The following is an 18,608-nucleotide window of genomic DNA, read 5'->3' as shown; positions in this document are numbered from 1 at the left end:
TAGATAAGGTCGTGGGTTTGAAAAATTGTATTGAATATTGTATTTTTATCGTGTTTTTATTCTGAACACATTATAAAGTCCATTTGGAAACGTAGACCTATGCGACAATTTTTTTGCACCCTGAGGACAGAAAGCCATAAATTGAAATAATTCGCTGCTGATTTGCAGGGGTGAGATGGACCGATTTTAGGTAGTAGTACAACAAAACAATCAGTGTTCACCATTTCGGTTTTAAGTATTGTTTGTTGTTGTTTTTATTTCCTTTCCGCAAACGAAGTGGCGGGCACTTTGCTAGTTTTAATATATTATGAATGTATTAGTCCCATTTGACAACAGAATCGGTTGTAACTTTGTATTTTGTGTTTCCAGAGGCTAAGAAACATTTCTACCATAAAATGTTTATATAGGTCCACGTTTTGGTATAGCCCCCATAAGACGATATTTCCCGATTTTCGGTATTTTGAAGGTTTTGGCCTCATTATCACACGGTGATGGCTGAAATTTGGTATTTAGTTTTCGTTTGGGGTATAAAACTTTCCCGCAGAAATTTGTAGGTATAGGTCCACGCCATCATATAGCCCCAATAGAACGGTACCTTCCGATTTTCGGTATTTTGAAGGTTGTGGCCACAATAATCCACCGAAATGGCTGAAATTTGTGGTGGAGGGTATAAAAAGTTCGGCCCGACCAAACTTAACGCTTTTTCTACTTGTTTGATTTGCCATGGTCTAGGGACAACGTACAATCCTGTAAAATGGCCACATAACCTTTATACCACAATTTCTTTGGTTCTTTTTTGCCGATTATAACCCAGATAGAGTCATATTCTCGAGGATTTCAATGTAAATAAGTTAATTCTTTATGTTTTAATGCCATGTGTAGTCTATAACTTCAAAGTCAACCTCATAATATTAAGGTAAAACAATCCTCTTTTAAATCATGTTCCTATATATTTTTGGTTCTATTCCGAGTTCTAACTGAGAAACGAAAATATTTTCCTATAAACATAAACACTTAATCCCACAACTACATAAAATATTACCCCATTTTGACCATTTTTCGGAACCGCATCGAGTAATCCATTAGAATTTTGGAGTTTCCACGAACTGTGTTTTTTAAATTATTTTCTTTGAAATATTTGCGAACTTTTTGTAATTTTTCCGATACAATATGGTCCTTTTATAGGCTACTAGAACATTTGACCTTTTTGGATTTCGGATAAAAATTTTGAACCGAGGTTGTCATTTTTTTCGCAGTTATGAGTTATTTTCCTACATTATCAACCAAATCTGCAACTTTCCTATTAACACAGGTGTTGTTCATTATTTGTTTTTTTTTTTTGTTTAATTTAAAATGTTTTTTTTTTACAGTGTTTTATTTGTAGGTCGAAATTCAAAAAATGGAGATTAATGTTCAGAAAGTCTAACAAGTGTTTAAATGCAAGAAAATATCCCAAAAGTAAAACATTTTATATAGAAAATATACATAAGTTCTGCTATTATTTCTTTCCCCTCCTTTTTATTAGTTGTTGGTTATAGCTACCAAAAACAAATACAGTAGAATCGCGATAATTCGTAACTCAATATGTGCAAATGCTCTATAATTCGTATAAGCTGTCGGTCGATTGAAGCCATTTCTTTCGCATTTTAGCCGCTTGAAGCCATTTCGCATTTTAGAATCGATAAATCAAAACCCTCGATAATTCATGTAAAATGAAAGGTTCCTTCCGAATTATTGAGATTCTACTGTATTTTTAATAATGTGAATATAACGTTTACTTTTTAATAAAAGGGGGCTAAGGTGCACATAACAACAGCATTAGTGGAAACAACAACAATCTTTATTGCTTTTGTAGTGACTACAAATTGTTCATGTTGGTGTTATTATTGTATATATCGTGTGTTCCGTCGGAAAAGGTCGTAAGTCCACTTTTTTTGGAAATCGCGTTTTTGTTACAGAATGATAGTACAAGTCAAAACACGTCGTATGATACAAAGAAAATTGTAGTATGTCGCGTTTTTCTATATGTTTTGCCCTTGTCGGAAAAGGTCGTAAGTCCACAAAACGTACAAATTTGAGTACGAAAAGGTCGTAAGTCCACAGGAAAATGTATACTTTAAAAGAATACTACAGCTAATGTATTCCAGATATAATGTTTGAAGTTAGCCATTGCACGATGGGGCCAATAGCAGGTTTTCGAGGCAAAAAGTCAATTTTTGAAGTGAACAATTTGAAAAAAATAATAACGGATTTCGATTGCCAACACTCTGAATCACTAAAAATAAAAAAATAAATCGATCTGGTAACATCACATAGCGACATACTGATCTGGCAATGGTGACATATTTTCTTATGCATCATTTTCCGACATTCATTATAAATAAGTAGTGAAAGCATTTTAGGCGCCAAAAAGAACATTTCAACATTTTTATATTTTTTAAACATGGAAAGCTCTTCAATGGGTGTGTAAAATAAGATAGTGTTAACAAATAATAAAAATGTTATGTGTGGTAAATGTATTTTTGAGGTAAGATGTGATGTCTTTTTTGGAGTATTTTGCTTTGTTATCCATGTGTTCTCTGGAGTATAACTTTTGAGATCTAGGTAGATCTAGGATATTATATATATGTGGTGAAAGGTATTAATGTGTACTATCATTTTGTGAAAAAATTAGCTGCGCCTATCCGCGCCTTTTCATAAAAATCTGATTTCAAATGTCGTAATACTTAAAAATATGGACATTTTTATGTTTTGGTTGGCGAATAATCGGAAACCCATTAATGTTACCAATTGGATTTCGGAACAATTTAATAGACGTATATAATAATAATAATATATAATTTCAAAGATATCGCAAACTTTGGCTTTTGTGGTGGAATCTTAGCCGATTTTTACTAAATTTGGAACCTTTTTTTATTAACTTATAACAAACCACAGACAAAACCATGAAATTTGAACATATGTATATAGGGGAGCTATTTCTATATCTGAACCGATTTCAATATAACTTGACAAACTTATTTGTAGTCCTAATTCCGTGGTATTTTCCAAATCGCATACAAATTGGGCAGAATTTGGGTGTTTGGTCCATCAATTGTTTGAAATCGGGCGAACATATATACGGCAGCTATATGTATATATGAACCGATATGAACCAAATTTGGCATATTAGTTTCTAAGCCCATTATAAACATCTGTACAAAATTTGGAAGGTCTAGCTTGACCCAGTCTCGTCAAGATATGAAAAAAATGGCAAGGGGAGGGGGTCTACGACGAATACTTAGCGATGTTACACGAATATTGGACAAAACAAACTTATAATAACATTTCCACTTTGTTTTGTAAAGTATAAATATTTTAGCTTAAAAACGTCCGTAAATGTTAGGAAAAGGTCGTAAGTCCCTACAAAAAAAAAAAAAACTGTACAAGGAAAAGGTCGTAAGTCCAAAGACATCCAATTATCTCCCAAACGCGACGGAATTTTATTAAACAAAGTACAGGTATTGAAGCGGAATAAATAAACGAAGAATACTGCCTTTATTACAATAATACAATCTTTAATACAGAATGCGCTGGAATGTTTTTTCTTCCTCCTGAAAAATTTATTGAGAGGGACTTACGACCTTTTCCGACGGAGCAGACGATATGTATATGTATATATATAGACTGTTAATTCCATTATGAAAACACATTATATGCTATAGGATATTTGATATTTCATTTTATTTTTAATATCATCTCTTAAACTAACTTACAATAAAAATAATTACAAAAGTTTAGTAGGCTGATGCTCCAAAGGATGCACGGCAAGTCATCCGCGTTTTCGTAGTTCTAGCTGCTCAATTACGTTCTGAATTTTTAGTTCATGAATTTTTGTAGAATAATATACATTATTTTTATAAATTCCCTTCCTATTATGGAAGTATTCGCAAATAATATGTTGTGAGTCAGTCTAGCATTACTTACATGGACGCTCACAATAAAGATCTGAATAATTTACATCTTCGAATCTAAACGTTGTCTGTTCCATCGACTCTGGGGCGTCCGCCTCTTATAAGCATATAATCAGCGTATTAAAATGTACCGTCGGTTTCATTTAGTATTAGTTTGGTGCCTTATTCTATTTTTTCATTTAATTAACGCATAATGAAATAAGCTTTAATTGCATTACTCAGACAATTTACAAAATGTTGATAATAATAATTTATTTGGCTATGATAAATCCGTAGACACTGCCAATTCTTGCATTATCGATATATGGTTAAGTCCTTACTCGTCTATACAATTAATATAAATAAATATTTTAATATAAGAATTCAAAGCGCAAGTTTTTTGATTATTTTAGCCGATAATGTGAATAATGTGGATGAGATAAGATTGCATTTATGCCATCATCGAGAAATATGTACGAGTATGAACTACCAGCATCATCTCAAACGATTTGATGAGAAAACGTTCTGTTATCAACATCGATATTGAAATTCTACATCGAAGTACAGCGCATTTACATTTGTATTGCATATGTGTTTAGGAAGACCCAAGAGGTATTTTAGCATGAAAAAAATAGTTATTAGTAGACCAGGATTGTATACATAAGTCTAAATTTTAAAATTAAAATTTTTAAACTATAAAACCATGACATTATGTGGGTGCATAGTTGTGTGTGTACCTTGCTGTACAATTTAATGTTTCTTACATTTGTTATTTTTATTGTTTTATTTTGTATATTTACAGTACCTTATGTATAAAATTAGCAAATAATATTAATATATAATTAAAAAGAAACCATACTCTGGTTTGTAAGGAAGCATTCACACATGTATAATTTTTAAAGAAAATATACAAATACGTACTATCGATCATTTACTCAAAAGTGTATATATCTAGAGACAGTTCATCTCAAAACTTTCTATAGCTGGGAAAACGTAAGCTATAGAAATGTATTCATTTTTGTAGTTGTTTAATGAAACCTTTCCCAACGGCAATTAAACCTTTTCACACATAACTGAAACTTTTTCCAATTGAAGCCTGACTTTCGGGGTTTTTTCAATTTTTTAAATAATCCAGACGCTCAACCGTATAATATTCAGAACTCGTCATAGGGTTATAGAACTGGTAATTTTACGTCGCACAGCATCATAATAACTGGAGTTCAAATAATAACTGGAGTTCAAAGTAAAAAATTTGGTGAGTAAATTTTACTAAAAAACATTTACAACTCTCATGTATGTACCTTTGAATCCCTCGTGAATTTAGTTTTTGTTTTTTTTTCGCCAAAACTAACGAACATAGCCGAACATAGCCGTGTTCGAATCTATCCAATTGTTAGTATTGCTGATTAAAGCAATAAACACACTTTCGGCGGTGCCCGGTCTCACAATCAGGGGGGTTGGCTTTTTTTACTAATAAATTAAATTTGTTTTAATAAAATATTAAAACAAAGACTATGGGAATAATCCGGACTATCTTGAAAAGCAGAATAGAAGTCGTCTTCCCAAATAAAAAGCGCCAACACTCCTAAAATATTTTTTGACAAATTCCCGTTCTAAACCGCTTTTCTCTTTGATTCATTTTGTGTAAGTGGAATCTTTTATATGCGATTATAATATTCACAAAAAGGTGTGCCAAAAAAAGGTAGTAATATAGGTAAATTGGAAATAGATGTATATTGACGTATTTTTGATGGGTGCTACTGAAATCGAATACGCATCAAAATCGTATGCACATTTCGCGCGATTTTTTCCTACTTTATGCATGATGTATGGACACTAATATATTTTAACACCGCTGTATATGCTATATTCATATATAATTTGGAAGAAATATTTTAGTTACACATGTTCTCAAAGATATGAACCTAGAAGGACCAGATAAAATATATGATAGAAATGTGTTTATGAAACAATGTAAAACCATCAGCCTTAACAGATACAAACAATGTTGCTCTTAATTAAGAATCGCAATCAGGAAGCAAAATTGCATAAGGTCACGCACAAAACACTTTTAATTGATATGATATACATACATACATATGAAATAAAATAATATATGATAAAAAATTATATATGGGTAGTTCATTTGAATAGTTCTAGTGGCTCTAAATATTGTTTTCCGTTATATACCTGATTACATTGACTTCAAAAAATTGTCCAAAGTGCTGATAAAAAGAAACTTTAAAAAATTTCTTAAGGTTTTTTATCGAATCAATTTATAATTAAGATTTTATGTAATCTCAGGTAAAACTAATGAAAATGTGATACACGGATGCGAGGTTGTAAGTCATAACCCTAATGTGTATATATGTACATATACATACGTATGTATATTTAGCACACGCGTCACCACTGTACGATTCTTTCTCGATGTATGTTATGCAATATAATGGAGAAATAATGTGTTTAAAATGCAATTTGTCTTTAATTATTATAATAAAAATTCCTTAGGCAATTGGTAGTTGTAATCGGGCTTCGCTTATTTATTGATTTCGTTTAAACCCTGTGGATAGTAGATGGGAGTTATACACGCGGTGTATGTCTTGAACATGTCACATGCGAGTTGCACGACACTGGAGTTTTCGAAGAAAGCTTTTCAACTGACCCATGTTGATTAGTAGTAAAATCTTCCGCAATTAGCATAACCTTATCGCCAGACAGTCTTGGGTTGCGCAAGGAACAAGCACAGAAAACAAGAATGAATATCAAAAGTACTATTACTGCTACCATAGTGTAAAGTAGAGGTCGATGTGAATTTGTCAACGTTGTCAGAATATCTACTTCTGCAGGTCGTAGGGGTTCAATTGTGGCTATATCTTTGTGCCTTCTGATCGAATTCCAGAGGAAAAGCGTGCTACCCTGATGTTCATCGGTTTCTTCAGATTGGTTTTGCTCGTGGTAACCAACAACATTTGTGTCAATAGCGTCATCCTTGAGATCCGGTGATGATGGAAAAGAGACTGTTAGTGGCTTTGTGGTTGTTTGAGGCGTTGATGAATTAGGTACTTTTGTGAAAATTGTATTACTTATATCTTCAGTTTTAACTTCGGGATCTGGCATTTTAATTGCTTCTGATGTATCTAATGACAAAGGAAGCGAGCGGGACATCAATCCAGAACGCTGAAAAAGAAAAAAAAATAAGTGGAAATATCTTATATGCAATTCAATTGGGAATTCAAATGGTTTGCTTGTCTTCGTATTCCGTTTCTGGTAGTGGACGAAACTTTTTCCAGTTTTCCCAAAATCTAAATCAGACAGTGAATTCGTCCGATAAATTTTAAAGCCATATTATACTGATAATATCTACAATAGGGTTATTAGTTTTAGACCTCTTTTCTTAAAAATGATTTAATGTAGCTGGAATTATTGAACCTTTTATTAACGACTAAAATTATACAGGCATCTGAGGTTGTAAAAAAGTGATAACCCTAATGTACAAGCTACAATTGAATCGGGTGTTGTTGAACCTACCTTGTTCTTGCAGGTAACTTGCACTCTATATTTTGTATCTGGCCATAGTGACAGTTGAACTCCAAACGATTCTGTGAGTAAGTTTCCCATTAGGCCGCCACCAGACACTTCCCAAGTTACCAAACACTGGAACGGGACGCTGGATTGATCCCACGCAACATCGACCAATACTAGTGTATCATGCTGTACCATTGACACCGTTCGTAGTGGCCATGTTTCTCGAATAGAAGAAGTGACATTGCCTTGAGCTGTTTGGCCACACTCATTCAAACACTGCAAAGAGAAAAACATTCATTACAATACAAAACAGATACAGTATTTCCCTCTTATATGCACCCGGATATAAGCATTCCCCGCTTAATAGCACTGAAATTTGTGCAAATGTTATTTTTGGTCCAAAATACATTGACATATACGGCTTTTATGCATTTCCCGCTTATACCGCTTTTATGCATTTCCCGCTTATAAGCACTTGAAATTTGGTCATCATTTTTTTTTCATTCTGGCTTAAAAAAATCGTTTATATGCACCGGTTCAAAATAATTTGTATGATTGTAAAATTGTTCATCGGTGGTAAATTGTCATATTGGATATGACGAGACGCAAATAATAGAGCTATACGTGAAAAGGACAATTAAGTGGAGGAAGACTTGTCAAGTGGAGAAAGACCAGTCGTCGGAGGTTGATTTAATGATTTAATCAAATGCGTTCGTCTGGAAATGTTATTTCAGGCAATATGCTTTTAGAGAAAGCTGCACTAATTGCAATAAAAATAAATAAGCCATTTAAAAGGCAAAAAGCTATTGATGCATTTAGAAAATCAATAAATATTGTTAACTGATTTAAAAAGGTATATTTTCGTTTTTACTTACAATGTCAATTTTGACGTGCAATGCAAATTATGTGAAATAACCGCGGAAGAGGATTTTGATGAAAACCATGCAGTGGGTATCATATCCGATGAAGAATTTAAAGATTTCGTGCAATCTGATAACAATCTACAATGTTATGTAGAGCCAAGGGATGGAGATATCATTAGAGAAGTTATGTCGAATAATAATGAATTATCTGAAAACGATTCAGCAGAAAATGAGATTTTCCCCCAAAAATTAAGTTATGAAGGCAATAAGTATTATTCGTAAGGCGATGATGCCAGCCAATAAATTTCTGCATGAAATAGAATGCGTTTGAAATAATCATTTGCAACACTATAAAGTATAAATATTCTTTATCAGGGTAAAATTCTGAGTCGATCTATGCATGTCCTTCCGTCTGTGAAATTTCGAAAGATGCGTTTTTTGTTTTCAGTTTGAATATGGGCCATACTCGTAACAGTATTTGGGGTTCCTAGTGGTCAAAAAACTCTTCTATCCAAAATTGTGTATATAGGCCCATGCTTTCGTACAGCCCCAAAAAACGTTGCCGCCCGATTTCAGATATTTTCAAACTTTTGGCCGACCGAATTAGCTGAACTTAGGTATTTGGGGTTCTCAGTGATCAAAAGACTTCTCCGCTTAATATTGTGGATAATGGTACTTTCGTAGGAGTAAGAAAACGAATTATTATATATTAGTTCAGAATATTTCTCGTCTCTGACTCGTCTCTCTTTAAATATACGTAACTACTATTGATCTCCTTGCCTAGTACTACACAAACAAGTGGGATGTTTGGCTGTGAATTAAATGGATTTTGGTTGATTAAAAACTAATAAGTTGGAGTTTTAACGAGAATTTGTATATGCATTGCATGTGCTTATAAACGGGAGATTATTATATATGCACCGATAGTGCTGCGATAGCGGGATTTGTATATAAGCACTGGTTGTGCTTATAAACGGGATTTTGATATATGAATCCCCCGCTTATATGCACTGCATTGCTTGCATTTTCCGCAGTGCTTATATCCGAGAAATACTGTATATACATTCGAGTTATACATTTTAGTTCATTTAGCTGGTCGCTCCTTTAGTTCTCAATAAGCTCTGTTGGTCAACTGTATTTTCGCTTGCAAATTGGTTAATTTGTATGCCCTCACATGTATTCAAACACCAAAGAGTAGAAACAACAAGAAGATAATATTAAACTATTCCAGAATAATTAATTAATTTAGTTGCCTTGCCTAAAATGCTTATATTGTGATTAAAAACGTGTTTAAAATTTCGGAATTTTTAAGCATTATGTGCTTACATCAAAATCTTGTTTTTAAACGAGGGATTTTTTCGTTTACCTGTTTCGTTTTGGGCTCGGGTATTAAATAGGATGGGTTAAATTTAAGCGAAAATAAATTGTGCTTTTCATATAACAATACAATACTCGAAAATATTTAAAAACTATTAATTTCTAGTTTTTAAATCCAAATCTTTAAAACGTTCCAAACGCCATAGTTTTTGTTGCGGAACAATTCTTTATTGTCTCTTTTTGTTCCATACGCCACACGGCATGGGTATGGAGCAAAAAAGTTCAAAGTTGTTTTATGGATATGGAACAAAAATACAAGATTTTTTGTGTCGCAAAACGTATATGAAACATATTGACATCTGAATATCTCAAAAGCTATAGGAGATAGAAGAAACCTAGAAAACCTATTACGGTACCTTTATCTCAATTTGTCAAAAATGCCGTATGGGCCACTTAAGCGTGACACCGACGATATGTGCATAGGTTTGTATGTAGATGCAGTTAGTTAGAAATTTTGTCGTAATGTATTGATGCAATATTGGTAAGAGAACATGGTTTCATATATCTCACCCACACACCTCTAATATTTCGATGAACTTCGGGTAATCTTTAGACTTATTAAATGTGATTTGCGATCATATGAGAGAAAGTAAGTGTGGTCACTGTTGTGACCATGTATGTACATGCACTTTTTACTGTAACATATTGTGTTGCTAGCTACAGACTGTGTTACAATTCACGACAAAAAGCAAAATATTCAGCATGTTTCGCCCTTCCGCCACCTCATTCTTAGGGGGCCAACGACCCCTGAAAACATGCAATTGCTAAGTGCATTCTCGTGTCATTGTACTTGGGTAGCAAAAATTCGTTTAAAATCGGGGAATCGAGAGCGTTTATGCATGTGTCGCTGTTGAGTAGTCAACAGTTCAACATTGCTATGCTTCGTCGTCTATTCATAAGTTCGTTTTGTAGTCGAGCACTGTTCCTCCCTCCTGCGCTAGTTTTCTCACCACTTTATAGGGGTCATAGCTTATATGCAATATGAACGTTTGAGCGCGACGCTGTATATGACACAGAAATCCATTTCATGGTAAAATTATTAGCAATAAACAACAGCAATAGAACAACGACAACAACACTTGCATAATAAATAATAATAGTATACGTACGGAAGTTAAACCAGAAGTACTGAGCGTGATATGTCTAACTTTCTTGTGAGTAGTGAGGGGCCAATTTTGATTAAAAAATGCATATGAAGAACAGAAATACACATACATACCCATATACCCATATCGCTCATTTACTCAAAAATTGTCATAATTCAAAATATGCGTTTTCTATTTTTACGGCATCTACTTTATCTTGTGTCAAATGTTCATGCTGATATCTCTAAAACTCAACGAGTTACAGCTTTTCTATAAGTTTGACATACATCAACAAAAAAGTTTTTTGAGTTAATGGAGTACTAAAACACTTCAAGCTATGCTTGATCTTGCACATAAATATTAACACTGATATCTGGCTAGCATTTTACCAAAAATTGAAAACAGAAGTTTGGTAGCAGTTCTAACGAATTTGAATCCTCTTACTAAAACAGGGCATAAAAGATCCTAAAAGATCCAAAATAGGCATTTTTTGCTATCATTCTTTAGTAAATGGCTTTTGAATTTAACATAATGTAATTTAACGATATGGTTAAATAACAGTATGTTATCTTTATAAGTCTTTACGTATTTAACCAATTTTAACGATCCAATAGACATGGAATTCTTCTGGAATAAATTCTTGAATTCATAAATTTCGTTTCTGATGCTATTACATGAAATGTTCCTCCGAATTTAAATTACGTGCAGCCTGCATTGTTTCTCTTAAGGGTAATGTTTCTATACATTGTTTCATAAACATTTTTTGTTGCATGCATTATGTTTTGTCTTTATGGTTGTATGCCTTTGCTATAAATTTAATAAATAAAAGTTGCTGAAAAGATGTTTCAGCAACATTATCAAAAATTATGTCAAAATTCAAAACATTTGTAATAATTATAGCTGTGTGATAATTAGTAATAATTATTACTAATGTTGCAGATTTTGAGAGTTTTATAAAGGAAAAGTTGTCCTCGTACTTACTAAAAGTTGCCGAAACACTTTTTTCAGCAACTTTTCCTTTATACAACTGCCAAATTCGAAACATTTGTAATAATATGGCTGACCGTGTACTCGATCGATAATTTGTAATAATTATTACAAATGTTTCGAATTTTGACAGTTATATAAAGGAAAAGGTGATGAAAAAAGTGTTCAGCAACTTTATACACCTGTCAAAATCTGCAACATTAGTAATAACTATTACAGTAATTTCTGGTTAACTGCATCATTCATAGCTGCATTTTGGCGTTACCTGACCAAAAATCTGTTTATAGGCAACTATTCTCTAGATTCCGTTCAAGATATTATGTTTTAGTGCACATTCAATAGCTGCATTTTCGGCATAGCTGCATCAAATTTTGATGATTTTACTTCAAATTGGTTGTAAAATTTACATATATCTGCATAAGAAAAAAAATTAAATTTTTTGCGAACTCAAAACAGGGATAAAATTCAACCACTCTGTTTTTGTGTTGAAAAGAAGTGAGCAAAACAAGTACAACACAAGAAAAGATAATGAATTGTAACGTTGTCTCTCACTTTATTATTTCAACATTGCTTATAACTTTCTTCTTGGAGTTCCCTTTAAAATATATGTTAAAGAACGTGTTATATCATTTCTTCTACGAGAAGACTGTGTTTTTTCAGATCTACTAGGAATACACAATTACGTTATCCACGTTTTTCTTCATCCGTTTACGAAAGATCATTTATTATTCGCTCTGCGCGTTTGTGGAACGAACTTCCCACTGAGCTACGTCAATTTTCTTTTTCCCGAAGAGTATTTCGTAACAAGTTTGAAAGCTTTGCTCTCAGAACAGCTGAACCATAGTAGGTTCGACAGACATACATATATGTATGTTAATGGTGTTTTATAGCAGCGTCGGCTGATGTTGCTGAGTAGATTCTGTTTGCTCTGGCATTGATTTGATCATTTTTGAACCATCAGCAATAGATGTAATTTGTATACGTATTTATTTATTTATGGCTGGGGAGCCTATACTATATTTTGTTTTTGCTTAAAAATTGTTAATTACTTAATTTTTTAATTACTTAATAATAGATTTAAAATTTTTTGTTATGCAGAATATGATTTTGTAGTAGTTATGCGCATTGTGATTTTCCTTTATACAACTGTCAAAATTTGAAACATTTGTAATAATTATTACAAATTATCGAGTACGCAGCCACACATAATTTTTACTAAATGTTGCTGAAACACATTTTCAGCTACTTTTCCATTATACAACTGTCAATTTTTGAAACATTTGTAATAATTACAAAAAGATGAATACAACAAGATAAAACAATTTTTACTATCATTCTTCAGTGAATGGCTTTTGAATTTAACATAATGTTATTTTACGGTATGCACAATGGTCCCAAATCCAAATTTTCTGGCCAAAACTATTTCAACGTCCATTTTGTGTTGAAATTAATTATTATTTATAATAAATGTGTACAAACAGCAATTCTTACGTTTTATCGACCAAAATGACCAAAAACTGCCAAAATTTGTTGAACAGGGTGGTCCCGTTGTGTGGGGTCTAAACCAAAACATTGACCTATGTTAATAATTTTTGGTACGAAGGATTCATATCTTCCAAGAGGTCAAAATACCAAATTTCAGCCGAATCGGTCATAAAGTGTCGCTAAAATCCACAAAATATCTAAAATCGGACGGTACTTTTATGTGGGGGCTATGACAACAAATTTACTTATTTTCAAAAAAAATATACATACTTGTTTTCTACACTCTGAAACCCTTAAATATGAATTTTAAGAAAAATCGGTTGATAGATGTGGGTATTACCGTTCTATTTCAATTGTATAATACGTACAATCACAACAGATATTTACAGAAAATTCTCCCATCTTAAAATAGAAAAATCCACTTTATTTTAACTGTGGCAAATTTGAGCACGATTTTACTTCTGAATTTATTAGTACAGACCCCCTGCTATCTTTCAAATTCGATTTGGAGGTGGACATATTTGGACATTTTTTTAAAAGTTTAAGTATATTTAAGAAATATTTGTAAAAAATAATTTTTAATATATATAAAAACATTGATTTTATTACGCTAATTTTACAAATTTCATCGTTCTTTTTGTAAATATTATGAAAGTACTCATTAACAGCTTCCCGATCCATAATACCTTTGGTCTTACTTATGTATATTTAAGCAGCGACGCAATACAACAAAAATTGTATATTTTACAGCACAAAGTTTGTTTTATTTTTACATAAAAAATTTCAACTTTGGTACTGCGCCAATCAACGAATACTAACGTTATTTACAAAATCTAATTATTTTCAGATGACTTGATGTGCTTTTTATTATTCTGTGCAAAAAAAAATTAAAATTTCGAAACTTCAAAAATAGGGTTTTGGCCAAAAATTTCCTGATTGAAACCTATGTGGTATGGTGAAATAAAATTTTTCCCTTTTATACATTTTTAAGTATTTAACCGAATTTAACGACCCAATTGACATGAATAGATCCTTGAATTCATAAATTTCGTTTCTGATACCATAACATGAAATGTTCCTCCTTGGTTGTGATTTTGAATTAACTGCAACCTGTTAAGGGTAATGTTTCTATACATAGTTTCCTAAACATTTTTTTGTTGCAGTCTTATTTGTTCTATGTCTTTGATAATTATTACAAATTATCGAATACAGGGACGGACATAATTAGGTTTGTCCTTTTACGTACTGAACTTTACTGAACATTGTTTCTTCAGTAATGTTTAGCAACATTTCAATTATACAATTGTCAAAACTTTACTGAAGAAAAAATGTTCAGTAAAGTTCAGTACGTAAAAAGACAAACCAAATTATTAGAAATGTTTCTAAAATTGACAGTTGTATAATGGAAAAGTTGCTGAAAATGTGTTTCAGCAACATTTAGTGAGTAAAAAACACACGAATAATTATTCAATCCCACGGCAGCGGCTTCTGTCGTACCGGATTGACCCGGAACCACACAACACCAACGTTCCGGCCAGTGGCTGCCACCCCAGTGTACATATGTTTGTTTTTGTTTCGTTTTTCTGTGTTGGGAGCAACATATCCCGGAATGCCTGCTCCGAATTCTTTTGGTCCGTGCAGGGACGGAGGAAAACACAGGACCAATATATTTGTGCTTGCCACATCCGCATCTTCACCCACATCCAACCTTCGGTGAGATGCAATAGATGTCAGGAGTGGGTGCATCTAAGAGTTTGCTCTGGACTTGTCCACAATAGGGACCACGACAGGGACTATGTTGTTGCATGCTGCGTGAATACAGTCCCCAGTAAGTCGTAATCGGATTACGAAACCCCCTCATCTGATTATGAGACTTTCCCACGGTCCCCTCGACAACAACCGCTCATGCAGCCTTTAACAGCAGCCGTTGTTGTCCCAATCCCGGAAAATGCATCCTTTTTGCAATTTAATTGCAAAATCGAGGAAATAATAGATTTCATGAGTCGGAAGAACATCAAGATCGCGGCTGGGCAAGAAACCAAAAGATGGCAGGAGTGGGTGCATCAACAACAACTGTAGCTTACAAAATTGTGATGGTTACAACGTGTTATGGAAGGATCGCACCCGAAGTGGAGGTGGGGGATTAGGTTTTCTATTGCACTAGTCTGTCCAATACAGACCTATATCGCTTGAGCCTGTCTCTAATGACCCGTACATGGAATGTATGAGAGTAGCAGTTAGGTGTGGAACTGCCGAGATAGAGTTGCTGATCGTTTACATCCCGCCGAGAAAAAGCTGTATCTCAGATTACAAGCCCGAAATTAGCCCGCTTTTGGAATGTCATAATCGTCTGGTCCTGGGGAACTTTAATGCGCATCATGAGATGTGGCATTCGGCCCTCGGAAATTACCAGAGGGGTACAGCGGTGGCTGAGCAGATTGATAGCTCTACGTTTTGCACGGTCAATGAGGACGCCCCAGTCAGAATGAGAGGAGACATATGACGTTACCTGGCAACCCGTCATTTCCCTTGGATCAGACCATCTCCCCATAATTGTCGCCATTAGCAGACCAGCCGATTTCATCACCTCTGAACGCCACACATTCGTCAATCATAAGAAAGCTGATTGGCTGAGTTTCAGAGAGTTCACCAATCACCGCTTCAGAAAACTGCCCAATCCTTCTGATGTTCGGGTAGCGGAAAGGACGTTCCAAGACATCATCACTGCTGCTGCCGCTCGCCATATCCCTGCTGGTCTAATACCCGAAGTAAGACCAAACTTCCCAGCAGAGGCGAAGGGATTAGCAAATGAGCGTGATGAGCTTCGTCGAGCCAACCCTAATGACCCCAGAGTCAGGGAGCTGACACTGGAGGTTAACAGGAACAAGTTGTTTAATAATCTGAAGAGAGCCGTTATATTTGAATTGTGGGCAACGGTTAAGTCACTCTCGAACCCTGGAAGAAGGGAAGATAGGACCTCAGTCACGTTTGGCGACGTTACGTGGACTGACCCGAAGAGGTGCGCAAGTTACTTCAATCGACAGTTGTCGAGCACCCCGAATGTGACAGGGCGATGAAAAGAGTATTACTTCGCATTAAATCTCTTCCTGCCGAGGATGAACCACTACAGTTTACAATGAATGATGTTGCCAATGCCACCAGGAACACTAAATCATCCAAAGCGTTGTGCCCTGATGGAATCTCCATGGTAATGGCGAAGCAGCAGGATGATGGAGTATCTCACTAAAGATCTCAACTTGTCGCTAGCCACCCTCATTGTTCCCGAAGTCTGGAAAATGGGCAGGGTGGTCCCACTATGGAAGCCAGGCAAGGATGCCAGCAAAAGTGAATCGTACAGGCCGATTTCGTTTTTGTCGGCCGTAGCAAAGACCCGTAGCAAAGACCCTCAAGTTGCCGATCATCAGCATGGATTCCGTAAGCAGCACAGCACGAAAAAAACGCTGCACGTCATTACCACAAATATTTGTCAAGGACTCAACCAGAGACCGCCGTGTGATAAAACAGTAATGGTGGCGCTTAACTTATCAAAACCTTTTGATACAGTCAGGCACTCCACGCTGTTTGATGATATTGAGCAGACAACCCTCCGGCCAAGCTTGAAACGTTGGATAGTCAATTATATGTGTGGACGCCAGTCGTACGTAGAGTGAAACATGGAGTTCCCTAAGGTGGGGTGATATCTCCGGAACTGTTTAACCTCTACCTCTCCTGTATTCCGCCCCCTCCAGATTACAAATTATCGAGTACGAATACACACTTAATGTTTTGTCATTTTGATTAAAATTTATTTTTTATTCGGAATTTAAAAAATACTCTTTTTGATGTGCAAAAATTCATTGTTAAATAAAGTTGCGAAAAACGTGTTAATGAGCTAAATTAAAAAGGATGAATATTTTCAGATGAATATTTGGTAATTAATAGATACTTTTTTGGGACAATACATTTTTATATTATCTCATTAAACTTTTATACATTTTATTTCAGATACTTCTGAATTATCTGAAGCACACTGGAGATGCACATTCCCAGGACCAATAAAACATTAGCTCCAGTATCGAGGATTAACAACAAGGAAACTAAAGAATATTATGTTGTCATTTGCAATATACACACATATGTATGTATACACACGTTATGTAATTAAATAAAGCGTGGTTGGTGCATATAAGAAATATGCAGATCAACTGTTATAATTATACTGTTTAAATTGGTATACTGATTACAAGTGACTAGTGATTTTGGCTACCATTTCTGACTACCGCAATAACTGGTTACTGGTAATGCAATGAAGGGACGGACAAGTGGCTTTCCCAAGACTAACGAATTGGCTGGTTACTGGTAATGCAATGAAGAGATGGCAATGCAGTGAGGAGACAATAGACCCCTTCCTATGACATCCCCATGTTAAATTCACCAGTTTATAGCACTGTGAGTAGAACATTGTATGAAAGTTTTTTATATACGATCATCTTGTAAAGATTTGCTTCTACATACATTGCTACAAATTAGTTTTTTTGGGCTGATATTGTTTAACAAATACGTATAATCAATTTGTATATTATCGTTTCTCGCTTACTTTGTTCAATCAGAAATCTAATTTTTTCGTGATCTCTACAGCGTTCTGCTTTTAGACTATCGATCTCATGTCGTAATGTCTGATTTTTCGTCTTCAATTCTTCGCATTTTTTATCGATATTTGAAACGTGGGGTTTTATGTTTTCTATATCGTCTTTAGTGGAAACGTTTTTCAATTCGTCTTCCATTATCGACTCCATGGAGTTATATTACAGTTACATTAGTGAGTTATATTACAGTGACAGCCTAGAATATACAAGAACTACACAGTTTTAATTGTGTGTAGAGTTTTGGTCAAGAGAAATGCCAATATTTTTGGATAATGATCGGGTGTATTTAGCGGGCGAAATTTACCACAATTTGTGTGTGGAAAATATCCAAAATTTAACAAATTGGTCCACATTTCAAATGCTGGGGCATATTCCGACAAATTAAGGAAACAAAACTTCAAACTAACTATTTAACTCTCCGTTGATGCTAATTACATATATCAATGTAGGGGTTAGAATGCAAAAGTACTGTACATATAAGTAGGTTGATTTATCATTTTGTTTTGTTCGTAAAGAACAACATTTACCTTCTAGCTTCAAAATGTCGGAATCATGATAGAAGATTTTTCAAATCATGATTGAGAAATTCCAAATTTTTTGAAGTTGATGAAAATCACAATGTCGCTCGGGGTCTTGAAGTTTTTGTGCTAACTTTGGTAAGAAGTAGTGTAATACCTCGAAATAATTGTCGATAACAATCGTACA

General features: G+C 34.3%; 1 protein-coding gene across 1 annotated transcript in view; it reads right to left on the bottom strand.

The window, feature by feature from the left end:
- Positions 1-3,696: 3,696 nt before the first annotated feature.
- The window catches only part of LOC141399534 (uncharacterized), a 44,612-nt gene continuing 29,700 nt past the window's right edge, over positions 3,697-18,608 (bottom strand). The window contains exons 3-4 of the mRNA XM_073978481.1: positions 7,464-7,736; positions 3,697-7,112 (exon numbers count right to left, since the gene is read on the bottom strand). Coding sequence (XP_073834582.1) covers positions 6,516-7,112; positions 7,464-7,736 — 870 coding nt within the window. The 3' untranslated portion in view covers positions 3,697-6,515. The remainder of the gene's footprint in view (positions 7,113-7,463; positions 7,737-18,608) is intronic.

Source organism: Musca autumnalis, unplaced genomic scaffold (assembly GCF_047663935.1).
Source record: "Musca autumnalis isolate F117 unplaced genomic scaffold, ASM4766393v1 scaffold_3, whole genome shotgun sequence".
In the NCBI taxonomy this organism is placed as follows: domain Eukaryota; kingdom Metazoa; phylum Arthropoda; class Insecta; order Diptera; family Muscidae; genus Musca; species Musca autumnalis.
This window is presented reverse-complemented; position numbering and strand designations above follow the sequence as displayed.